Raw genomic sequence first — 25,562 nt, forward strand, 5'->3', positions numbered from 1 at the left:
CCCCACCTGCGGTGCCCAGTGTCACCCCAGCCGGCCCTCCCAGCAGCAATCAGGAGGCAAAGGCTATCCCCCAAAGCCCCAGTGCAGTGGATTCTTACTCTCCCCAAAATCATGGCCTAAAGGAAAGGGGAGGGGGTCTGGTCATGTTCTGTTTCCCGACCTGGATGGTGGTTGCAAGGGTGGTGTTTCACAGTAACTGAGAAGCATCACAATAATGGGCCAGAGGCCACCAGCACCCAGCTATCGGTCCCCACGGAGGGCCAGGCTTCACCTGACCTCTCCTCAGACCACGCAGTCTGTACCCGCATAGGGCAAGGGCCCTCATGTGCCCCGGCCCTGCGTGACTCGGCTGTGACTCCTTCCTCACACTTCACAGGGGAACAGCATCCACCCTCTGCCGGGTCGAGGACCCCGCAGGCATCCGGGACCCCTCCCGGCTGTGGGCCGGCCTGTCTTACCTGCACTCCCATTTAGCTCTGTTGGTCTTTTCAAGTGTGGGGGCCATTTTGGTCTAGCTGGCAGCAGGGAGGAGTCCACAGCACCAGCCAGGGTTCTGGAGAGCTGTGTCTGTCTGGGGCCCCACAGTTTGACTGGGGTCTGCAGAGCCCACTGGCCTGGTAACAGGGTAGACCAGAGCAGCCTCTGGGAGCTTCCCTGGTGTCTGCCTGTGATCTAGAGTGGGCCTCCATGCAAGCGAGGCCTCCCGCCAGGCCCAGGAGACGCAAGTGCGGGGACCTGATGGCCACAGCTGTGGGGTGGGAAGGAGGCCATGTCCCTGTCCTCCCTGCTGCTGCAGACCGTGCCACCACCTCATCCTCCCCTTCCTTTCCTTATCTGACAAACTCGCATCCCCTGAGACAGCCCTCAGGGCAAGTATGTGCAAGGAGAGCCGAGGAAAGAGATCCGCAGGGGAGAGGAAGAGGCAGTCAGCTGCTGGCCGGGAGGCACCCACATGTGGGTCGGGTGCAGAAGCTTCTCGGCCTGTGCCTCTTCGATGTGACACGGGGCTGCCAGACCTGGCCTGGTGGTGTGTGCGGTGGGCCCGTGGGACCAACGGTCTGGAGGTAGAGGACTCGAACTTTCCAGGTCCTCAACCAGCCCACTCACCTCTTCCCAGGTCAGCGGTGCCAGCCAAGCCCAGGGACTCCTCTCTGGACAGGTGACCTCAAGGTTTAAAAAGAAACCCTTGAATGGAGACTTTCCAGGCGTCTGAACTCTGCACTCGCTGGCTTCTCGGCTCCTTCTGTTCCCTGCCGGGTAATGACCGTGCTGTGTAAGGAAGTGCTGAGTAGACAGGAATTCTTCCTCCTAATTGGTGACCGCGTCCTGGATGCTGACAATGGCAGTGGCCAAGTCATACAGCGCGGCCACCCATGGCGAGCGAGCGGCACTGCCATCTGTCATGGGAGCCTCCCGTCTCCTGTGAGATGCCTGGCACCCCTCAGGGGTTCCAGTTGCTCCACACAGTGGGGAAGGGGTGAGATGAGTGAGCTGAGCTGATGGGCGGTGCTGTGGCTCCTCTCCCCGCACCTCCCTCCCCCACTATCTCCTGCTCCTGTTCAAACAGAAGGCCCACCTTCTGGCTTAATCCTGTGGTTTGATGCCCCGCTGCTGTTGCCATAGTGAGAGATCACTCAAGACCAAGCTACACTGGGGAGAGCATTTACTTAGAGGGGCTCTGTGTCCACCTGCAACCAGTGAGCGTGTAAGACCCCAAAAGGAACCCCCTGTAAGCCCACCCTCCTCCAAGTGGGGGTCACAGGGTGTGCAGAGGACCTGGGCCTGCATCTGGGGGGCCAGGGGACCGCAGTGCTCAGCCTGGCCGGGCTCCGGAAGTGAGTGAACCCCAGACAGCAGGCTAAGCACGTTACAAAGGGTAGTTAGCGCCAGGCTGGAAAGCACTAAGGAAGGAGAGGGAGCGCAGCCTCGTCAGGCTGCGGCAGCGATCCGCTCAATGAGGAGGAGAAAAGCTTCTTAGAACTACTTTTTCTTCTCAACCTTGGCTGAGTAGTCAGGTGTGCGGATGAAACACAGCGAAGACTGAACCGCCATGACCACCCTGCAAAGCCCCAGGAGCGTGCTGCTGACACTCGCTGGCACAGGGGACTACCGTCCCCACGGGCCCAGCTAACCGGTGGTGATTCAGGGGTGGGCTGAGCCCTACCGGAAGCTGCTGTGGACTTACAGATACGTTTACAGACTCAGGAACAGGAAATTAGCAGGTGGCAAAAATAACCATTTCCTTGTCAGCCTCCCAAGCTTAAGGGCTGGGTACGTTTCAGGAATGACAGGTTAATAACTCAGGAATTCGAGTGATTATTAACTCCAGTATCCTCGGATTGATTTGCTCATTGTGTATTTTTTTGAACTTCCTCAGAGGATTTTCCTTGTCAGCCCCGGTGCCATGACGAGCTGCATCTGTGCCTCATTCAGGAGCTGTGCACAGCCTTTCTCCGCTCCACCCCAGGCCTAACCGTTCAAAACTAAGGAAGGAAAATTACAGCGTCAAAAGGGAATACAACAAATGATTTGCTGTTTGAGCATTTCAAAAAGATCTGGAACACCTATGATTCAGCAAATGGACAATAACTAAAAGAAAGAAAAAATCATTTAGTTGCCAGGGCAATGTGTTCCAGAAAAGCAAACACTCTATTGAAACCCACTTCCTAAAGGGTGCCTGGAGGTAATAAAGGTCTGATGGGTTCTCCCGAGCTTGGTGCCGTCGCAGCATTCCGACACCGGCCTGTCCACCGCGGCCTCTTTGCCCGGGTTAGATTAGAGAGGTAGGGTGTTAATGGTGGACTTGATGAAGATTGAAGACCCATTTTCTCCCCCTGGAGACCAGCCTGATTTGAACAAATTGAGAGGAGAACAACATGGCCCCTTTCTGTCCTTGGGAGAAAGCCTGTCCTGTGTCCGTTTTGCCAGCGCCGTCTGCTCCTCCCAGGAGGGGAGAGGGGCTGGAGACGGAGATCCCTCCCGGGAGGATGCCAGTCCTGGCCCCTGCCCTCGGGGCCCACCGCATGCCTCCATGTCCGCGCCCCCTTTACTGGTGCTGCCGGTTGGGAGAGCGAGAGGCAGAGCCGGGGCTGGAAGGCAGGGAGCTGCCTCCTGGGGCCTGCAGGGCGTGGGGGTCGAGCTGCGGACCCGCCAGGCTGGGCTCCCCAGGCCCTGACTCCTCGCTGCTTTCCTCCTTCTGGCTGCTCTGCTGCTCCGGACACTCAAAGTGGACGCAGTGGAACACCTGGCAGGAGAGAGCAAAGGCCTCGTGAGCACGGCAGGTGTTGCACCCAGGAGGCGGCCACGGGGCAGCGACCAGGAGGTGGGACACTGCTCTCGGTCAGTTGGGACAGAAGTAAAGGGCTGATGGGCTATAGTCACAGGCAGTATGGCATGGCTTCCCGTACAGTGTCCTCGCTGCTGGGGTCCCCTGGGGGCTCAGTCAGTGAAGCATCTGACTTCGGCTCAGGTCACAATCCCAGAGTCCTGGGATCAAGCCACGCTCTGCCTGCCACTTTGCCTACTTGTGCGCTCTCTCTCTCTGTCAAGTAAATAAATAAAATCTTTCTTTTAAATGTTCTCACTGGATGATTCCATTCCGGGCTACTCTTGTCCCCCAAGCTCTTCCTTTTGAATGAGTGGATGAACCCTACTTTTGGCAGTTGGGTTGACAGCCAACAGGGTGGCTGCGGGGCAGCGGCACAGCTCTGCTGAACCTCTGTGCCGCGCTCCCCGTGGGTGAGCCGCTTGGTACATGACTGATGGGTCAATAAAGCTGATATTAAAAAATAAGCAGCCAGTAGGGCATCACCCCAGGGAAGGACCAGGCTTGTCTCCAAGGGTCCAGGTGGGTCCCTCCCTCTCTGCCCCAACGGGGCCCTCGGGAAGGGAACTGTGCACCCTGACGTGGGCCGGGCGGGTCGGGGATGCACCGCTGGTGCGGGACAGCCGGCCGCCCTCAGGAGCGGAGAGGCACGGCCACAGCCTGGGAGTCTCTGGGCCAGCGCCCGGGCTCCTTGCTCAGGGCTGGGCCGGCGCCAGTGTGGATGGGGCACAGCTCAGCCGTGAGGGGAGGCACCATGTGAGTGTGTGTGGGTGTGAGCCTGAAATGCCTGGCGGTGTGCAGGTCTCCACTGGTGTCAAGGGACAGCCAGATGCTCAGCCAGAGCTGGGCCTTTAAGGAAGTGGGCCTGCCCTCCCGGGCGGAAATTCCTTTCTCCACCAACACCCAGACCCTTCTGGGGTTGCAGCTCCCCAGGGCCTGCCCCGACCCTCCTCAGCAATGGTGGTCTTTGGTGTGGCACTGGCCAAGCCACTTTCTGAGGAGCATGGTGGCAGTTTTAGGGGAATCCACTTCCAGATCCTCAGTGCCTGCACATGCTCAGACTGTCTGAGAACGTGACTGAATTCAGAACCGCCCTGCTACCCTCACTGGAGGGAAGCTGGGCCCTGAGCCGCCTCAGCATCGGGCCTGCGAGGGCGCAGCTCTGCCCAGGGAGATATTCTGAATTCAGAAGTGAGGTATACTCATGACTCATGTGATTTTTTAAACATAATTGAGAATTATTCCAGAATTAAAACATCTTCAAGATACGCTGGCTAAAACCCATGAGTGAAGGTTTTGCATGATGACTTTCGGATTTGGTGTGCCTTATTCAGTAAGTGGGTTAAAATCTATTTTAGTGAATCATGTCATCAAATATTTATTCCTAATAATTGGTTCCTCATCTTCCATCTTACAAAAATGTGTATTTTTTACCTCATATTCATAAAAATAATTGTATTTCAGCATCATATTTTCTTTTCAACCTTAAATATTCAGTAGGTTACTTATACTTTTCTTCCCAAGTTCTTCCAGGGGAGAAGCAAACAAAATGTTTGAAGGCCACTGCTGCTGCCCTTGGGAGACTCTAAGCTCTCAAGGGAGTGCTTTTTAAAGTGAATAGGCATGGCTTGGAGGAAAAGAGGGGCATTTTGGGGTTAGAAGTGTTCTAGGCAAGGGGAATAACTCAGATGACAACTTTAGGAGGAAAGGGCCAGTGGTGTCCGAGGGAAAGATCCGACTCCATGGGGCTGGCGAGGTCTCTGCTGAAGAATATCCCAGAATCTGCTCATCATGTGAACACAGACTGGACACTTCCCACGGGGCTGGGCCTGTACGTCAGCTCCAATAACAAAGACTCTGGCCTCAAAAGTGCACATGCCGCTGACAGGTTGTGGGATGTGTGATTCACGCGGGCAGGGCCACCCGCAGGTGGAGGGCGGTGTGGTCAGCTCCAGGCCAACCGTACTGTCCTCAAGGATCGGGGAGAGCTTTGTGCAGGAGGTCACAGAGGCCAAGAAGAGGCACTATAGTCCATGAGAAACACATATCAACCTTGACTTAGAGGTGAAGTTCAGCAAAGTGGGACAACTCTGGGATGAGCTGGCCCAAGAGGCTGGAGCCCAGGCAGCTGGGGGGCAGTGGGGTTGGGGTGCAGGAAGGGCCGCACAGGCTCACGGGGGAAAGTGAGGGCTGTGAGGATGGGCCTGGCAGTGGTGGATCCCAGCAAGAGGCAGGGGCAGTGATCGGGAGGCTGGAAGCCTCAGCTGGAAGGGGGTTTAGGGGTGAGTTGCATTTCCCGAGGAGCCTGATGGTGCCAGAGAGTCTTAAAGGAACTGGTGTGCTGGGCTGCTGATGGGACAGTGGCAGGGGGACCGTCAGGGCAGAAACCCAGCTGCTGGACTACAGCCTCCTGGACGGACAGCTGATAGGGCGCTGGCTCTCTGACAGCTGATCGGGCACTACCTGTCCCAGGCTTTCTCCCTTTTGTCTCCAGGCTTCCGCTAAATAAGTGAGACAGGGAAAGAGGTAGCGCCCTCAGTGAACTTGGTTTGTAGTGGTATCTGCACTGGCTGGTGGGACCCTGGAGCCTGCGTGGACAGGCCATGTGGCCCAGGGGCATGGCACCTTCTGGCCCGTGAGGGTCGGACACACCAACTAAGGGCGCCCAGCATTCCAGGAAAACAGCCATGCTCCTGCCTGGCTCCCTTTATTCTGCGGGCCTGCTGGCAGGACAGGAGCTGCTCAGCTTTGGATCCGCCAGCGTGTGGTGAGTCTGCTCCTGGATAAGGGCCTGTCTGTAGTGCTAAAGGCGTTGGTAGCCTGGGAGTGGGCAGAACGCAGAGCAGGACTGGTGGGCACCTGCCCCTCTGACTGGTGGGCACCTGCCCCTCTCCCTGCGGGAAGCGGCGCAGCTGGAGGAGGGGTTGGGGTGGGGGCCACAAAGAATTTCCCTCCTTCATCCCAGGGGCTCTTTGGCCTCCATGGCTTGAGCATGTGCACCATGCCCCCCACACACACGTGTGCACACACACACAACCTTCTACTGTAGAATCAGGCTCACAGAGGAGAAGACAAATGTGATGGCAGCTGTGAGATTGTAGTTAAAATACAAATTCTGTGCTCACCTTCCTGCATCACTATTTTCCCCCATTCCTACTTCAATTCATTTTTCTACCGCTGTTTCAAATGTCACATCTCAAACTCTAATATGAAGACTAACGGAGGCCATGCATCCTCGGGTCTGTCCTGTGCATTTTGGCAGAGCCGGTTCTCTTAGAGGCAGCGGATTTCTCTCCTTGAAGCTTAGGCCGGCCCTGTTCTTGCCACGGTGCTTCCTGGCGTCCTCGAGGTGCCAAGTCACCCCCATCCTCCTTCCTTTTCCTTTCTTCCCCTCCTCTCTGTTGGAGCACCAGCTCCCGTTTGGGTCCGTCTGCAGGCGCTAACCTGGCAAGAGCCCGACAGGAGGGCCTTTTGTGATTCTGAACTGTCCAGGCCATCAGCTGTGACCTGTGCCATGAAGGGCAAACCTGAACATCTTCTACGTGGCAGCTATTAACCTCTTCTTCTCCAAGTTTAACATTCTTGAAGCTTTTCAAGTGACAAGAGCATCCTTTGGCAGGTTAGTGATGGTCTGTTTGGCCTTAGGGGCACTCCTCTTTCTAAGTGTGGGTGGGGTGCTGAGGGCCCTGGGCCCCCCCTCCAGAACACACCTCCGCTGCCTGGAATCCCACCCACACGTTCTCTCAAGCCTCTCCCTGGAGCTTCTCCTACGTAAGCCAACTGACATCCTCTCTCAGTCCAGTCGGTCACACCCTGTCCCCAGAGCTCATGTCTCACCTACTGGAAGGGAACTGCGTGCCCGCTGCACTTACTGCACCTTCCCCTTTTCTGACCCTGAGTCCTTAATCCTGCACCATCACGCCCTCTGACCTGTAGCCCATGCTCTTGGCCCAAAGCTCTCCGGAGGCTTTTCCGCAGGCCTGATGCTGACCCATGCACTGACTGAACCTTTCCTCCACATGGAAGGGGTTTTCCCTCCCTGTGTGCCTGCGAGCTTTTCAGTGCCCCGAATTTCCAGGCAAGATCTTGCCCCACAGGCCCTGTGAGGCTTCAGGCCTCCCGCCCCAGAGCCTGGCCCGCTCCTGTCTCTGTCCTTCCATCTCAGCAACCCTGGGGCTCAAGGACCAAGGCATGGTTGTCCTTTCTCCCACACAGGCCTTGCACGGGAATAAACACATCCGTGTTTCAACTCTAGATTGAAAAATAAACTTAGAAAGCCTCTCTCTGGGGCCACACACTATCGGCTGGCCATTTGGAGTATGCCTCTCATCTTAGAAAGCGTCCCCTCAGCGTCCCTAGCCTGAGGGGCAGGGCCTCTGCTCCACATGGTGCTGGGAGAGCCCATGGGCACCTAAGAAATGCTCGCTGGCCTGCCTCCTGCTGCCCTCCTGCTGCTGCCATTCCCACTTCCAGCCCTCACATCTCTCTTCTCTAATTTGGGTGATGTGAACTGCACAACCATCTTTAGTGCATGTAACTAACCGGTTTTTTAAAGTAATAGTGCAAATGGCTGTTATCCCCCACATGCCTAGCAACAGTGACAGCAATCTCCATGGGCCATTTTCATGTTCTGCCATGGCTATTCCTTCTCCAGAGATCCTAGCCACTGCTCCCCTGCCACCAGTGGCTGGCCCTTCCAACCAAGTTAGGGCAGACAGGAGGGACAGGGCTACCTCCATGCTAAGCTTCAGTCTGGGACCCAAGGGTGTCTCTGAAGGACCAATGAACTTCAGTGTGGGTTCCCTAAGCATCTCCGGAGAGCCAAGCAGGCTCTGCCAGATTCAAAGGCAACATACAGGAAACAGTTAATTTTAGTAAGTCACAAACTATGTGCTGACGGTTCTAAGAGAAAAAGGGTGTGTGGGGCGCCTGGGTGGCTCAGTGGGTTAAGCCGCTGCCTTCGGCTCAGGTCATGATCTCAGGGTCCTGGGATCGAGTCCCGCATCGGGCTCTCTGCTCAGCAGGGAGCCTGCTTCCTCCTCTCTCTCTGCCTGCCTCTCTGCCTACTTGTGATCTCTCTCTGTCAAATAAATTTAAAAAAAAAAGAAAAAGGGTGTGTTACAAATGGGAAGACAGGTTGAGGCTGGAGTCAACGAAGAGGTCAAATGTGTAGTGGGAGTTAGAATGAGCAGGCAGAGGGCAGGCAGAAGTGGGGATCAGAAGGGTGCCTCTGGGTACCAGGCATAGAGGGCAGAGCGGGTCCTACATGTATGGTAGGAGTGGCTGAAGGAAGCAGGTGACTGGGGTGTGGAGGTCAGGAGGTCTGAGCACATTCATGCATTCACTCCACAACATGTACGAGGCGCCTCCTGCATGCCCACCACGTGGCTCCTGGTTCCTCAGAGGGGCACTATCCGGTAGGGACAGCAGAGACATTATGGATGAGCAAGGGTCTCTGGGCCTACAGGGAGCCCTGAGGGCACAGAGGAGTGCCCAGCCAGCTCGGGGTGGGTAGTGGGGGTGGGGGTAGGGAATGGATGCTTCCTGGGGGAGGAGATGCCTGAGCTGAGTAGGGAAGCTTGAGGCGGCAAAGGAGGAAAGGCCAGAGGAGGGAGCCCTAGACGCAGCAGGAGAGGGGAGGCCCTTGGAGCTCTCCAGCAGAGGGTGATGAGGGAGAGCAGGAGGGTATGGGTGGGGGGCAGTGGGGGGCATGGCTCGGGGCAGCACTCTGAGGGGCTGGCCAGACCTGGGCAGGGGGCTAGAGGCTCCAGACAGAGGCGGCTCTTTAAAAATGACTCAATTAAAACTATTACAAAAGGAATACAAATAATAAAAACTGCTTAAAAGGGGGGAAAGTGTCTAAAGGAAGAAGATAGGGTTTTAAATCCTAAAACCCCCTGAGGTAGACTTCAGTGATTTGGGATAAACAGGAAAGAGTCATTTTTAAAGGGAAGAATAACCCAAATTGAGAAGAAACATGGTGAGACAGACACAGGAGAGAAAAGGGTCAGAGTGATTGGAAAGATTCTCTGGAAGGAGAGACGGCAGCTGGCCATGCTACAGAAGGGGGCAGCAGCGGGGTCTCGGGGGGCAGCGGGGAGCTCCAGGCTCAGCCAGCCTCCGAGGGCCTGTCCTTGCCGTCAGATCCTCTCCCTGTTTTTATTTTTTAAACTTCAAGCGCCCCACGGACCACAAACACTGACCAGGTGCTGAGCAGGGGAGATGGGGCACAGAGGCGCCCCTGCTGGTATGAGTTTACTTCTCCGCAGAGGAGACAAGGGCAGTGCACCCAAGGTCCCGGGAGTGAGTGGTGGGATTCAACCTCAAGGGCCGAGCTGCTCCTAAGCCTGCTCCCCTTTCTGGAGAACAGTGTGTTGGCCCTGAACCCAATACAGCACAAGGCCAACGGCCAGCCAGGCCCCGGGCCCGGGTGCCTCACCACCATCACCTCGCACAGGCCTGGGAACCTGGGCACCCAGAGAGGGGCCCGACTCTTCTTGGGAGCAGGGGTGGAGAGTGAGCCTGTTGTGGGGAAACTGGCTCCTTCCCTGATGCGGCCTCGCACCCTCTGCTGAAGTGCCCAAGGCAAGAGAGGCTGCAGGGCCTCTGCTCTGTTCGCTGGGAGACCGGGGGAGACCAGGGGAGACTGGGGGAGACTGGGGGAGACCGGGGGTCCAGGCTGCCCTCCGGAGTGGACACCCTGCAGGCCGTGCCCTCAGGCTCCTCTGCCTCCCTCTAGAGGGAATAGCCAGGTCCTGGGTTTCTCTTTGCTCAGAAGCTCCTGTCATTCCATTGCTTTCCCACGGACCTTCCCAAGACTGCAATACCCATCGGAAAGGATGTGACCAGAAGCGAATGAGGCATACAGGGCAGAGTCACACTACTGATTTATGCAAAACCATTACCGCGGCCACCACATCATTTTCCCGGCCCCTTTTCGGCAATCATGTATCCCATTAGCCTGTTTGATTGCCGCTGCTCACAAAGGGGCACCTTCGCCGAACCAGCTTCAACGGCCGCTGGATCTATCCCCCGAGAGGAGCTGGCTAATTTGGAAGGTAGTCGTGTGTACGAGTCCGACCCAGCCTGAGTCACTATCCGGGCGTCCTTTTTTGTAGCTGCTGTTTATTATCACTTTGCCTTTCCTCTCTGGGAGCCATAATTCTTGACACGTTTGAGAGAGTCTGGGGCGTTCCTGTCTCCGGGAGCCACCTGGAAAGGATGCGCACAGACGCACGGGCCTCTGCTTGGGGCTCGGGCTAGTGGCTCAGCCAGCTGCAGGCCATGCCTTCTTTCATTACTGGGCCTCCCCAAGCACGGTGTGCACCACAGAGCTTCAAGGCCCTCAGATGCACAGAAGCCCCGTCTCGTTTTCCCAGGCTGTGCCGAGTCTGCCGTGAACTGTAGCAAAAATGGGGAAAATTTAATAAATGTTGATCCATGGCTCTACCTTGCTTTTCTGGTTTCTCCTGAGTATTTTTCCCCGACTGCTTTCATGCCAGCCGATACAAATAGCATTCCTGACCCAAGCTTTCGACTTAGATTTCCAAGGTGACATATCTTGGTAAAATAGATAACCGTCTCTCAGGGATATCTGCCCGCAAGTCAAGAACAAAGACGAGGCTTCTGGGCGATACCACTCTGGAGCCCGCCCGCTTCCTGGTGTCTGTGGCGGCGGCACCTGCACCCATGCCACGGTCAGCAAGTGCTCACGGATCCCGATGCCGGTGACAATGAACATCTTTCTTACACCTATCACAGGAGCACCGCATAGGCGTCTCTCTTGCAGGGACGTTTCACTTTTTGTCCCTTTGAAATTGAAGTCCAAGTTTCTCCAACAAAACACCCCTTTTTATAAGCAAAAGCCCTATGTTCATCTGAATAGCCCAAAACCTGGTTTTCGGTTAAGAAAACTTTTGTTAACGGGAGACATTTCCAGATTGTGAACAATACTTTTTCAGTATTGCTTAGGGGTGATAAGATGCCCAAACTGTTTTGCACAACTATCTAATCCTAACAGGTACAGGAATATGATTCCTGGTGACATTGCTTAGGTATGGCAAGTTCTTAAAACTTTTCAATTCTACTTTCCCATATTCGCATAGGCCAGGGCTCCCACAGATCCCTGGAATTTAATGGCTTGGAAGGTTCTAGAAAAAGAGCTTTTCTAATACATTATCGCTCCAGGTAGCCCTGCAATCTCTGGTTACCATATTTTTCTGTGTGCACACTCCAGAGTTCCAGGGAGTACAGTTTACTCTCCCATCGTCATTACTCTGGCCCTGGAGTGTTAGAGGTATCTTTTTTATTTTGGGGGGGAAAAAAAAAAGACTAAGAAACAAAAAAGGGGAAATGTTCCAGTTCCCAGGTAGAACCTGGTAGGTGTGGCCTTGCCAAGGCCCCCTTCCCACTGGATGGGGCATCAAGAAGCCTGCCTGTGCCCCCTCAGGTTGGAAGGCCAGCACATGGAGCCCCAGCTGCCCATGTCCTAGACTTGCCCATAGCTATGGGCCGGCCGTTCTCCAAGGTCATGGGGATTACAGCTTGGTGCAATCTTCCACTCTCCCGCATTCCTCAGATGCAAGTTGTCATAGGGGGTTCCCGATAGCTTATTTCTCTCAGAACCCTGCACTAAAGCTCTGGCCCTTGGTCTGATTTACAGAGGGGCTACGCTGTGGGGGACAGGGCTGGGTACAGGGACATGAAGATACCATCTCCATCCTCAAGAAGTGCCGTGCAGTGAGGGACCCGGGCAATGGCTCCGCAAATTCACAGGTGGCAGCCAGGCTGACCTGTCCGTGCCAATGCCCTACTGTTCCTGTGCTTGTCTTGTGTCTGGCCCACACCCAATCCTGCCCTCTGCCTTGCATACACCCCACAGGGCATCTGGGTGCCTTTGGAAGCCTGGTTTGCACTGGTAATTTCTCCTCCTGAGCACGTTTGATTTCGGAACCTCCCTTCCCCATCACTGCTATGTGACATCCCTTGGAGGGCCAGGGTCCCCCTCCCTGGCAGAAGGAGCAGCCTGAGGTCAGGAGCTCTCTGAGGGAGAGGCTCACTGGTCCATTTGCTCTGTCATCTCTTGGAGTCTCTGCCTCAGGGATGTTTGCTTCAGGCCTTGTGCTGACTGCGCAGGAATTCGGGCCTGGAGAGCCAGCCTATGGCTGCGTTGGGGGCCCCCTGCCTTTGGGGGCTTAAAGCACAGCCTCCAGAGGATGCTGCAAGGGGAAGACCTCAGGGCAGCCAGGGAGGGTGCGATCAGACCTGGTGGGGGTGTCTGGAAAATAATTACCACCAGGCCAGGAAGGAGTTTTTTTGTTTGTTTAAAACAACAGCAACAACAACAACAAGAGTCCCTTCCTTGTTTTTGTGTTTTTTTCTTCACTTGAGCCACATGTTGCTATGGGAACAAGGATGGCGCTGGGACCCACAGACACTCACTGGCCTGACAGATGCCTGTAAATAAATTCTGCCTCACTCTGGGCTCTGCGCGGAGTGGTCCTGGAGGGCAGCTCAAGCAGCCACTTGCAGACTCTCGGTCCTGCTGCTGCAGGCTTGTGCAGACCCTCCGGTGGCCACCCTCGCACCGCACGTCCCCTGCACGAGAGCAGAGGAGCCTGCCACCGCCCCCCATCTCGTCCATGTCTCTCTAGTCCCAAGGGCCAGGCTCCTGTGGTCCATTTTATAGATGAGGAAGCCTCCTCCTCAGGCCCGGGCCCTGCATTGGTCTGCATCCGCTGGGCTGTTGGGCTCTAGTTTGGACGGCTTGCTCTTCACCTGGCTGACGGCCACCAGCTCTAAGCCGGGCCCTGCCTTCGTTTTTCTCCTAGATCTGGAGAGGGCTGGTGCCTTCAGTGTGCCCACAGGAGTCAGGTGCTTACCACATCTGACTGTGCTGGGCAGAGCTGGGCTCATTTCTAGGGCTCTACTATTACTGAGTGTGTCCTTTTGGGAGACAGTGCAGTCTGGATTTTCAGAGACCAACTGCCAGGATTCAAATCCTGACTGGCACTCGCCAGCAGGGTGACCTTGGGCAAAATACTTAACATTGCTCAGCTCTAGCTTCCTCATCAAATTTTCCTTTTTGCTTAGGACATTTTTACTGGGGAAACCACGCCCTAAAGAATGCATGAAATGTAAATGCACAGCTTGCTGAGTAATTGCAGGGTGAACGCCACGTAGACTCCACTGGGGGCAACAACCCAGGAACACTGCCGGGGTCCCTCTGTCCCTCCAAGAGGACAGCCCTTCCGGACCCCAGCCTCCCCACCCCAAGGAAACCACAGTTCTGGTTTTAATAATAATTATTCCTTCGCCTTTTTTTTTTTTTTTTAAAGAAAAGTTTCACCACCCGTGTCCACATCCTTGTATATGACAGCTTACTTTCGCCTGTTTTTGACATTATATGAATATAATCCTACTCTCTGTACTCTTCTGTGCCTGGCTTCTTTGCTTCGACATGCTGTGATTGGATGACAGCGTGGATGACGGCCCAGTGATGCTTGGCTTTTCCATTCTCCCCGGACAGATGACTAGGAGGTGTCCTGCTTGGGTCTCGTAGGAACAGTGCTGCTAGGAGTGTCTTCACTCTTGTACCCGGAGCACGTGTGAGAGCTTCTTTAGAGAATACCCACGGGCGTCAGATGCTTCGTCTTAGGGTAGGCACGCACATGTCCGACCTTAGATCTTACCAGACTCCTCTCTCCGGCAATGACCGCAGTTTATACTCCCGCAGTGCTAGAGGCGAAGGGCTGTCCGTCATCCTTAAAAAGTGGATGAGAGTAGATTCTCCTTCACATCTGCCGAGTGGACAGTGTAATTAGCTTCAGTACTGAGCACAGTAACTGCTCAGTAAATAGAGCAATCGTTACTACGAAGGTCTTCAAATGGGACCTGCGGAGGCATGTGGCATATTTGCCCTTCCACTTACAAAAGTGTCTGATTTCAGCAGCTCTTCAGGCTGGCTGCAGGATGTCTACCTCTGGAGTGACACAGGCTCTTGATGGGGAAAAGCGGGAGCACTAAGTCTTTGCCCTTGGTGGCTGAGGATGCACGAGGGAGGGATGGACGGATAGACCGAATGGTTCCTTCGCTCCCTCAGCTGACAGGCTCTCCAAGCAAATGCGCACAGGGCCCACGCAAGGTGCCTGGACACACAGTTAATACGATACAGCCTCTGTCCTTAGCTATACACACCTGGTAAGTAGAAAGGAACCCTGAGAGCGACCGACAGGCAGCCCAGCCATTCCCTCCGCAGCTTCGCTTACTGACTTGGCAGAGGCTCTCACGTTCCACTGTCCCCGGTTCTTGAGAACGGGACCACAGTCCTTCTAGATTGCAGATAGCTCGTTTTCCCCATAGTCCTTTTGTTCCCCCCAGGGGCTGTCTGTGTCCCTGAGCTCTGTGTACTGAAAATTCATTCCAGATCTTGCTCTCAAACCCATGCATCCAGGAAAGCCATTAAAAAAACAAACAAACAAACAAACAAAAAACCCAAAACAGGTGTAACTTCTGTTCCTTTAATCCACGGATTGCTTTTCAGAGGTCCCTCCCTGGACGGATCCTGTTTGGACCCATCTGATCTCCGGGGATGGCGGTGTGAGGCTCTGCTACGATCATTACTGGAATGAAAACAAAGGGGCCTGTTCGGGGTGCGCATCCCAGCCAGCACGGCTTGACTGCAGTCACCAGAGTGGCAGCTTCGGGTTGGCCAAGACGCGTGGGGTGCTGTCCATGGGCCCCGGTTCTACCCTTTGTCAGACAAGAGAGGCTTGGAGAGAGGAGCACCGTCTGCCTCCAGGGCACTCAGAGCTGCGGTGGGCCACCGCACTGGCATGAGCACGCCATCGCCGGCCAGGCACCGGGACCAGCACAACGTGCCCGAGGAAGCAGCCAAGGAGGACCTTGCTGGCTGCCGGCCCCGGGGACAGTCGGACAATTGGAAGCAACCAAGGGGAGCAGGACGAGAGGGCGGCTGTGCTGAAAGACACGTGTCTGCCATCTAGTGCTAAGCGTGACAGGGGGACAAAGGAGACCCTGCGAGCACGCAGAAGACACGCAAGAGAGGCGTCCGAGGGTAAAGGAGAGGAGCCCGAGCCGTGCGAGAGGCGCGCCCGGCACGGGGGAGACTGCAGAGCGGAGGATGACAAAGCACACGCTGTGGGGAGCGAAAGGAAAATGTTCTCGGGAGCGAAGATAAATGGCAAGGGTGATGCCAAGTACACAAGGGCAGGAGGTCACTGAAGGAAGTGGAGGAGGCTGTGAGGTAAGCATTAGGGAAATTTATGGACAGGAGTTGTAGATGTAGCTAAAAAATTAAATGAATTCCTCGCTGTGGCGCTCACAAAGGAAGATGAGAGACAGATGCCGGCAGCAGACAGACACTTCCCAGAGGACAGGGATGAAATGCTGCAGGAAATCAGAAGCGTGCCAAAACAGGTGATCAAGAAATCTGAAGCTCCACAGTGGCTGACGCTGCTGTCACCCAAGAGCCCCATGGCAGGGAGGCCTGGAGACCAGCACGTGGCTGACCGCAGGTGGGCCTGGCACACAGGAAGGCCTGGCCGCAGGGGCAGGACACACACGTCTACACTGGGCAAGGAATCCCAGGCTGGTTTAGCCTGGGGGGAGGGGGGTTCTGCTAGTCCAGCAGCCGGAGGGATGTGGATGTCGGGGTGGTTTCCAGCCCCACAGCAGCCGGAAGCCCCCGTCCCAGGGACACACTGCGTTGGCACTTCCCACGCTCTGCCAAAAGGGCCCAACCACCACCCCCTGGAATGCTCCTCAAGTCACAGGCACCTCTGAGCGACGCTCCCCCTGTCATCCCCTGCCTGACTTCCTCTCTGGAAGGGGCAGCAGCTGCATAAAATAATCTTCTGTGGGGCAGTGGGGCAAAGGTATTCACCCACATTTCTCTTTCCATTATCCACACATGCTAAAAACCAGTCCCAGCTGCACTTCTTGAAATTTCCAAAAGCCTCTGGTAACACTCAGTCTCTAAAGGTCCTGGCTCTGACTAAAGGGAGGCCATGGACATTACCTGGCAAACAAGCAGTGACAGGCTAAGGAAACCCCCGCCTCTCCCTCTACCACCCTCACCCGTGAGAAAGCAGCACCTTGACTCTAATATTCTGATTGACGGCGGGGTTCTGGCTTCTATGGGACTAGGGATGGGGCTTGTCCGGACCCCCGGCCATTTCCATTTCCTGACTGTGCCCCCAGCCTCCTTTCCCTGGCTGTCTGGGCCATCTGAGCTCTCCCCTGGGGCTGCCTTCCCCAGAAGTCCTGCTGGACCAACCTCAGTCACTCCTCTTCCCTTAGTGCAGCCTGGTCTCTCTCACGTCTGAACGTCACCACACTGATGTATACACATTCCCACTGTTCTCTAAGACAGATGATGCTGTGTCCAAAACAATGCCCCAGAAAGTGGCACACTGGAGAAAAGAATGCTGTCTTTGAGAGTCCGCTGTATTCTTGATTCCCAGGGAGACTCAGCACTTTTGTGCCTTCTTATGTGCTCTGAGAAAGACAGTATGTGGGTCCTGCCTTTTGATCCCGCTCATTATTTATTTTATGACTTAAGAGGTTCCCCAGTTGGCAATACCACACTGAGGATCGTGAGCCAAATGCAACAGGGCACCGATTAATTAGCAACCTACTAGTCAACCCATTCAAACGGGCTGGTCAGTTGGGTTGGATCTCCCCACACAGACAGTTCAGGAAGCTCATCTGGCGAGAGACGATCTTGTACTCTAACTTCAGGGTCTGTAATGGGAAACTGTTCTTTATAAGGTCACTGAGGGAATAGGGTTGGGGCTAAACTCTGGGAGACACTCATCAGACTCACCCCACTCACTCCTTAGCCTTCTCTGACCTAGAATTCCATCTGCTGGAATACCTAACTGCAGAATCCCACAGAGGAATTAAAGACAGAACTGATTGGGTTTTTTGGATGTATTACATAAGAAATAAGGGACTGCAAATGAAAAATATTCAATTTTACGTTGATTTAGTATTATGGAAAGCAATTGTTTTCTGATTTGGTACATAATAAACACATAACTTAATGTAAGTTTAAGTGGTAAGAAAAATTGGGATTTCTAGGCAAAAATTTAAAAATATGCTGAGTAACGTATGGAATTGCTGAATCACTATATTGTGCCCCTAAAACTAACATAAAACTTTATGTTAACTAGATGGGAATTACAACTGTTAAAAAAGAAAAAAAATATTTTAAAATATGATGATACTTGGTTTGGGGCTCAAATATATATTAAAATACAGATTCAAATATACTTTTATTGTTTCATCAAAGAAAACGGTGCTTTTTATGACCTGATGTATAGAGTTCTTTAATTTTGTGCTTTAAGAAAAATCTCAATTTGTTTACTTTTTTAATTTTCAGATTTATGAAATGAAGAGGTAAGAGAGAAAGTTTCAGGCTTCTGTTTATCAGCTCTTCTCTGTAAGAAACACATTGTAGGCATCTATCATTTTTGTTCTAAATGAATAAAAAGGCAAAATAAATATAAATTATCACAATATTTTCACTCTTTAAAATGCGTTCTTAAGTACCAGAAACACCTTGACGTGCTCTGGAGAATTCTGATTTGACAAACACAATGCACCAACCGGGCCAGCTATGTAATATGCAGGGCTCAGCATAAAATGAAAATGTAGAGCCTCTTATTCAAAAAGCAGGAAAAAAAGCTTTTTCTTTCCTCCCACAGTTTCTCTCCCAACCTGACACAGGCTTTTCCTTTGTTACTTCCTGTTGCAATCCCTCGGCCAGGGGAACTCCTGAAGCCAGGGCAGACCCTCACAGGCGCCCGGGGCCCTATCCTGTGATGCAGGTGAAATTCATACTAGATGTGGACCCTCCCTGCAAATGTGCTAGGTCCCCACGGGGGAGTGGAGGGTGGGTGGCTGAGAACCTGTCCTGGGACGGCCAGAGGGGCCTGTGTTCGAACTGAGGCTCCTAGCCCTAGGTGAATGCTCCATCGTCCCATGCAGCTGCCCTTACAAGAACACAGTGATAGGTCAAATTGTGAAGCACTCGAGATGGTACTGGTGAGCATTAAACCCGAAGCACAGAGCCCTTTTCTGGGTGTGGAGCTCCACGCAACTAGTCTGGTCACACGCCCAGGAAGCCAGCCCCGGACAGATCTGAGAAAGAGCAGCTTAAGGGGAAGCTGCAGAGCGGTTACCATTTTGTTGCCTCTCATTTCCCATTTCAGTCTTATGGTTCCTTATGATTCCAGTCTTTAACCAGCAGTCCTTCAGAGGTTCACACTAAACACGCACGAGCATAAAAAGCAAGGGCATGATCAGCAGATGAAGTCAACAGTGTGGCCATACACTAGACACCACCATCCAGCCACCAGTGCTCACTCAACACCCACTCAAAGAACAGAAAAGGTAAGTAGTTCCTTACTGTGTTGACTGACACTGGCCTCACCTTAAACGGTGTGTGTGAATGCCCAGGTGCCTCCGTGAGCACACCGGGAAGCCACACTGTGGAGGGGAGGGCGGTCCAGGTGCGCCTGGTTCAATCCTGGTTTACACTGGCTGTCCCGGTATAATCAGTCATGGCAGCCTCCCTCACACTCAGGTGTCCTGGTTTCTCTATTCACCACGGGCACTGTCTTCTCCTTTCTTTTTTCTCCAGTTATTTTTTATATTTTAAAAAAATTTTATTTATTTACTTACTAGAGAGAGAGCACGTGCAAGTGTAAGCAGGGAGACGGGCTGAGGGAGAGGGAGAGAGAGAAACTCAAGCAGGCTCTACACCCAGTGTAGAGCCTGACATGGGGCTCAATCCCACGACCCTGACATCCTGACCAGAGCCGAACTCAAGAGTCAGACGCTTTCTTGACTGAGCCACCCAGGCAGCCCCTGTCCTCTGTTTTCTGATCCAGAGGAACCCAGTGCATTTCTCTGGGGTATTTACAGTCCAGAGAAAACAGCATGGCAATGTTTGAGGCTCAGGCCTTTAACCTGACTGCTGTCCTGATTATGGGTGCTCAAAACGGGAGAAAAAAACAGCCACTCTTCCCTCATGAAATCCCAAAGTGAAGGAACACCTACAAATGGCGTGGTCCCCTGGAACAATCTGGGCCTGGCTGCCAGGGGAAGAACAGGCCCATTCATAAGCATTTCTGTGCAGCCTGGCATAGGACAGAACAGACAGAAAACCAGCAACTGTCTGCCATGGTGGCCCCTGTGGGGCTGAGGTTCCTTAAACACCATGTTCAGAGAGCCAAGGGACCTCTGGAATGGCTGTCGTCTGGGAAAACGGATGACTCTGCGGACAGGGCATGTGACCTCTCAAGGTCTCTGTGGTGGCCGATTCCACAAGGAGGCTGGTGGGAGTAAGCAAAGCCACAGGAGTTGGCTTTCATTTCCTAGTGAAGAGCCATCTAGAAATGATAATGATATCCCCACTGTGCAAGAGCAGGACTTTCTTGTGTACCAGACTCTCTGAACAATAGCCCATTAGCGGGGAGAACAAACAGTTCTACTTAGCTCGGGATGTAGCATTTACCTGTATGTCAGGAAACAGCACAGCGTCGCTCATAACGGAGACCCTTACCTCATTTGCTGTGTTGTGTGTTCCCACGATTCGGATGAAGGAGGCGGGCTGTCTCTCAAAAGTTACAGACTGCCAGGACCTGTGAGAGGAAGCACAACCGTGTGCCTGGTTAGACGGTACTGTTAACCTAGCCAACACTGCCCGTGGAGGGGTTAGATGCTGAGGGCTCCTGCCCGCCATCCTCAGGAGGCCTGCGACATAGGACAGTTGGGGGAATGGAACGAGGTGCCACCTGATGTGTGTCTGAGAGAGGCAGTCAGTACCTAGCATCCCCACTCAGAGCATTCCTACCTTCTGTGAAGGCAACTGGGATTCTAACAAAGCTCGCCATCAACAGGCACAGAGTACAGTCCAAGTCCACACTGAGACACGAGTGTGGCCAAAGAGAAGAGTGATCAAGCTCAGTGGGGTTCATCCAATACATTTCCTCATCTGTGAAATGCGACCACCTCAGGGGTGAGGGGGCACGCCTCTAAGAGGTGTGGGGGCTTCTGGGAGGAGTAGGGGTCACTCAGTGCCAGGTGAAACCCAAGGCTCTTCTGTCCAAACACTGCCCCATGCAGATGATGGCACCTGGGGAAGAAGAGGCTGTTTCTCCACAGGCCTCCCCACCTCCTCTTTCCTGCTTCCAAATGTACCCCCCCACCACCCCTCGCCCCCGACCCAGGGCTTACTGTCAGCACCAGCCAGACTCTGGGTGGGCTCAAAACCCAGCTCATTTAAAGCCCAGCAAGCAGGCCCTCAAGAGCCCCGGAGAGGAGGAGCTCTGCTCTTGGTTTAATGCTCACAGCTCATCAGAATGCGCTGGAGGAGAGCACGGCACCCACGACTGTAAACTCCAATAATATTTTCTGTAATAAATGTGAGGAGTTCACAGTTGTTGCCATCCCTCCTCCGCTCACACAGTGGAAATGCCAGCTGCTGGGAAGCTGTTTCCTGTAATTGTCTAATTACCAAGTACCGCTACCAAAGAAAATATATGTATTTGCGGTTTGTTTTTTCCCCCTTTGGTTTCAGGTGTTCCATCTTCTCTCTCATGATGAGCCTCCCACTGAGATTGATTCACTGCTGCCTGGACACCCAGGCCCCTTAAGGTCATTAAAAAGTCATTACCGTCCTGTGTGCAAAGTCTGTGCCTCTGAAAGCAGTTTTCTGGAAACAGCACAAGAAAAATCACTCTCTCTGTAAAAATGCTATTATTCATACATGAAGGTGATGCCATCTGACCAGCCCCAGAGCCTGCACTCTTGGCCAGTTTTCTCGGTGGGGGATTGTCTTGCTCCCGGGCCCACACAGCTCCCTTGGGGCATCTGCAGGGTGGGATGCAGCCTGTGGGTGGGGCCAGGCCTACAAGGGTGGCCCTGTGGTGCTTCAGCCCTGGGCCTGCGCTCCCACGGGCCTGTCACTTCTGAGCCAAGCTGTGTGGCTAACAGACGGGCATCCTTCCTCTGGCAGGTCAAAGGAAGTGAGGGGTCCCCGCTGTGTGGGGCAGCAGACACCCATCCCAACTCCTATGGGAAGTGATGGCACACACCAGGGCTGGGCCACAGCCTGGTCTCAGACCAGCCCTCCAGGAAAGGGAGGCAGAGCCAGGACAAGTGACAGCCGCTACTGACGACAACTATCATGTTCAAGTCAGCTTCACAAAAAGGACTGGGGTGCAGAGGGGCTGGGCGCAGAAGAGGTAAAGACTGTGTTCTTAAGATTTCTAGCTGCATGCCTGTCCAGAAAATCTTCAACTGCTTCTGGATGTGGAGGTAGAACTCGGCACTTGGAAGCTCGTGATCCTCAACAACATGCTCCTGGCTCTGAGAGCGCAGGCAGATCCAAATTACGCCTCCTGAGGTCCAGCCCCTGAGGCCCCCACACCACGGCAGGGAACCCAAGGCAATGAAGGAAGAGAGGTCTGGCCGGGAGTGGCCTTAGGCAGAGCCAGGCTCCGGCTGCGGGGTTGGGGATCGAGCACCTCAGCCCCTCGCCTGGGCCCGGGGAAGGGGGCTGGCAGGGCAGCAGCCTGAGCAGGAGGGAGCGTTTGTGGAGTAATAGGATCAGAAGGCCTCAATTTAATACCGATCCTCCATTACACGGCATTAATATCTAATCACATTAGAGTTCATTTTCACTAACACAGCCTGAGAGTTGAAAGATGATTTCATTTTCAGCAAAACCGGATACCAACCCTAAAACAAAATATCAGTAGGAAGGGACGGTGGTTAGGATGAGGTAATGGGCGTCTCTCCCTCCCCAAATATCAGATCCCATTTGCCCTCAACTTCTTCCAAACAATTTTAAGTGCTGCTCAGTGGGGAAGTGGTAAGGTGGCACTGGAAGTCCACGTTGGGGCCACATATGCAATCCCTGTGTGACTCGAAGATCTCGGGGCGCCAGGAAACCACTACCACTGTTCAGTCCCTGCAAGGCTCCACTGGTATTTTTATTGAGTTTTCCTGAGAACTGTATCCCTCCTTGCCAAGTACCCTGAGTCTCTTCCTTGGTAGGTAACAGGCCTAGGAAGACGAAGAAGCCTCAGGGTACGCACCTACCTGGCTCACAGCCAAGACTGGACGATGGGAGGAAGGAACAGGAGCAACGGGCGGCAACAATGCGTGTGGCCTCTGCTTTGAGCATTTGGGACAAAAGAGAAAGCCCCATCCTGGACTGAAGTCCCAAGGCTGGCCCTGGAGGCTGGGCTCACCTCTCCTGAGCTCCAGTCTCTTCTGTTCAATGCTGCTCACCAAAGAGCAGCTCGAGGGAGGTCCCATGTGCGGGAGATTGCAAATACATATCTATCCACAGATGTGTTCAGAGAGGGTTATCTAAGGCATGTTTGCCAAGATATTGATCAAGACTTTAGCTTGGGATGAAAGAATTCTAGAGCCGTCTACTAGACTTTTGTATCTTTCTGTGTGGTCTGCGTTTGGTAGATGTACATGTAAGCGTTTTTAAAAAGCACCTCTCTTGGGACGCCTGGGTGGCTCAGTTGGTTAGGCAGCTGCCTTCGGCTCAGGTCATGATCCCAGCATTCTGGGATGGAGACCCACATCGGGCTCCTTGCTCGGCAGGGAGCCTGCTTCTCCCTCTGCCTCTAGCCTGCCACTCTGTCTGCCTGTGCTTGCGCTCTGTATCTCTCTCTCTAACAAATAAATAAAATCTTTAAAAAAAAAAAAAAAAAAAAAAAGCACCTCTCTTGCCTACTGCTCAAGGCTTTAATACAGATCATGAACTCGAGGTGGTTTGGCACATTGGTTGACACCACAGGCTCTGGGTTAGAATCTCCACTTTGCCCCTTTCCCAGCTCTGTGACCTTAGGCAAGCTGTTTAACCTCTCTGGGCTTCAGTCTCCTCATCTGTACAATGAAGATAATAAAAATATCTAACTTTCTTTTGGCGACAATTAGATACATGAACAAATATAGAAAAAACATCCAAAAACAAGGTGCTAAGTGCTAAAGAAACACTGATGGTATTGTTATTACAAGTACCATTCAGCCAAATGAATCTGGATAAGACATACTGCTTCCCGGGCCTCATATGTGAGGCAAGTTTGCTAGTATGTGACTTACTGACTCCAGCAGGGGTTCCCAGGGGTGCCCAAGACACTCCCATCAGCACCCATCTCTTAGAGACAGACAAGGGAGCTGGGCTTTGGAGGAATTAAGCAAGCATTTATTCAACATACTCCTGAGCCTGGCACGCTGGTGTTATGGGGAATCCGTGTAGGACATAGTGCTTGCCCTTCAAGGCTCACAGTCCCTCTGGGGAGAACAGCTATGCTTCCACGATCTGAGTACAGAACAGTGTCAACAGTACCTTGGTTGTGTTCCAAAGCTTCCCTGTGACTGGTTGGTTGAAGCTTGGAAGCAATTTTTCTGGAGAAAAAAGTTCTAAATTTTGATTGGGTTGACACTCATAAAACTCAATTTAACCCATAATGAGGCTGAAACACTGCACACACACACACACACACACACTTTATATATATATACATATATATATATATATATGTATATATATATAAAGTTTAAAAAAAAAGGAAACGATGTCGTTGCCAAAGTGGTAATTAAACAAGGCAGGAAAACAAGAGCTTACTTAGGAACAGTGTCTCTAAAGGGGCTGCTGCAGGAATGAGGATTAAGTACCGCCATGCGCAGAAAACCGGGGGCTTGTGCCTGGAATAGGGTAGGTGGTCTGTTAAGGAGTGAAAAAGTGGGCAGGGAGCCTTCCTAACAGTGTCTTCCATCTGCACACCACTGTGGGGCTTACAAAGTGCTTCCCAATCATGATCTATCAGGCTAGGTTCCCAGCAATCTGTCAGGTAGCTGGGCAGCCTGTTGGAATCCCATTTCTGAGGCGAGACACTGAGGCAGAAAGAGAAACTATCTGCCCACATTCCAGTGCCGCCCAGTGTCAAGATTTCGTGACTGTTGGTGTTCTTTGCACCTAAGAGCACAGGGGGGACTTTCCAATGGAGAGGTTGGGGCACCCAGCCTGGGTCCCAGGGTTTTACACCACCTCACTTCCATGCTGGCATCATGAAACCGGGCAGGAGTGGCGCACGCGAGCGGATCACAAGCCGACCCCTGGCACGCCAGCCCCTGCAGCCTCAGGTTCCTGTGTGCAAGGGGGTTGAAGTGGTTGTGGGGATTCAATGAGCAAACCGTGCTTGCCGTGGGGTAACCTGCACACCGGCTATGGTTCTGTCTTTACAGTCACACGTAGGCCAAAGTGGAGAAGAGGCTCAGCAGCTGTTCCCTCTCTCCACACCGGCAGCTTAGAGAGATGGAAAACACAGGTTGTATTAAAAAAGCAAATTAGGGGACGACATGTACAATGTGGAACCACACAACACACACACACACACACACACACACACACAGCCACACATTACTCATGAAAACACGCATGCTCACAAAATGTGTTTCAATATTCTGGAAGATGTGCTGAACTCATGACAGTGGTTGTCTCTGAGGAGAGGGTGAGGAATGGGTTTGCTGATGGAGAACAAAGGAGGCTTCAACATTAACTGGAATGTTTTATTTCTTTGATTAAAATAAAAAAGACGAAGCGTACGTGGAAAATATTAACTACAGTCAATTCTGGGGATGAGTATGTGAGTGAATGTTAGAACACATCTTATTCTTTCCTGCATTTTAAACAGTTCTTGACATAAATTAAAAAAGAGGGAGAAGAAAGGCATTAAAACGGTGTCTATGTTTATGTGAGAAAGAATTTGGCAGGGGTGGAATTAACCAAACCGCCCATGTGGAAGTTAGGGGCCCCCCGATGGACACGTGGATTTGCCAGGTGGCACCGCCAGCTCAGGAGCAATGCATCTCTGCAGAAGTGAGCAGAGGACAGGGGACCTGCTGGCTGGGGGAGGGGTGCAGCCACCCCTCTGCAGGGCTTATGTAGAGTGGCTCTGGTGACAAGGGGTCCCGAAGGAAAGCAGGCAGCGGGGCTCGGCTGAGATTGGCTTTCCATCCTAAGCCTCATCCTGCCTTCTCTGGGGATCCTGTAGATCCTGCACCAATAGTGCCTTAACCTTTTTGGTTCTGGAAAATCATGGGACTCGGCTGCTGATGCTATACAGAGAATGCCAGTGTCAGAATTCTTCTGGAGCAAACCTGGTGAACACTGGGGGGATGG

General features: G+C 53.2%; 1 protein-coding gene across 4 annotated transcripts in view; it reads right to left on the bottom strand.

Moving 5' to 3' along the window:
• Positions 1 to 1,646: 1,646 nt before the first annotated feature.
• BTBD9 (BTB domain containing 9) overlaps positions 1,647 to 25,562 on the bottom strand; it is a 411,793-nt gene continuing 387,877 nt past the window's right edge. Inside the window, exons 10-12 of one of the 4 annotated variants that reach the window (XM_032339815.1) lie at positions 19,917 to 19,995; positions 18,532 to 18,616; positions 13,643 to 14,946 (exon numbers count right to left, since the gene is read on the bottom strand). In XM_032339815.1, the coding sequence (XP_032195706.1) occupies positions 14,864 to 14,946; positions 18,532 to 18,616; positions 19,917 to 19,995 (247 nt within the window). In that variant the 3' untranslated portion in view covers positions 13,643 to 14,863. Of the gene's footprint in view, positions 3,245 to 13,642; positions 14,947 to 17,799; positions 17,826 to 18,531; positions 18,617 to 19,916; positions 19,996 to 23,496; positions 23,786 to 25,562 lie in introns of those variants that run through there. The other 3 variants (XM_032339817.1, XM_032339814.1, XM_032339816.1) reach the window with 3 other exon arrangements.

This window comes from Mustela erminea, chromosome 4, assembly GCF_009829155.1.
Source record: "Mustela erminea isolate mMusErm1 chromosome 4, mMusErm1.Pri, whole genome shotgun sequence".
Lineage (NCBI taxonomy): Eukaryota > Metazoa > Chordata > Mammalia > Carnivora > Mustelidae > Mustela > Mustela erminea.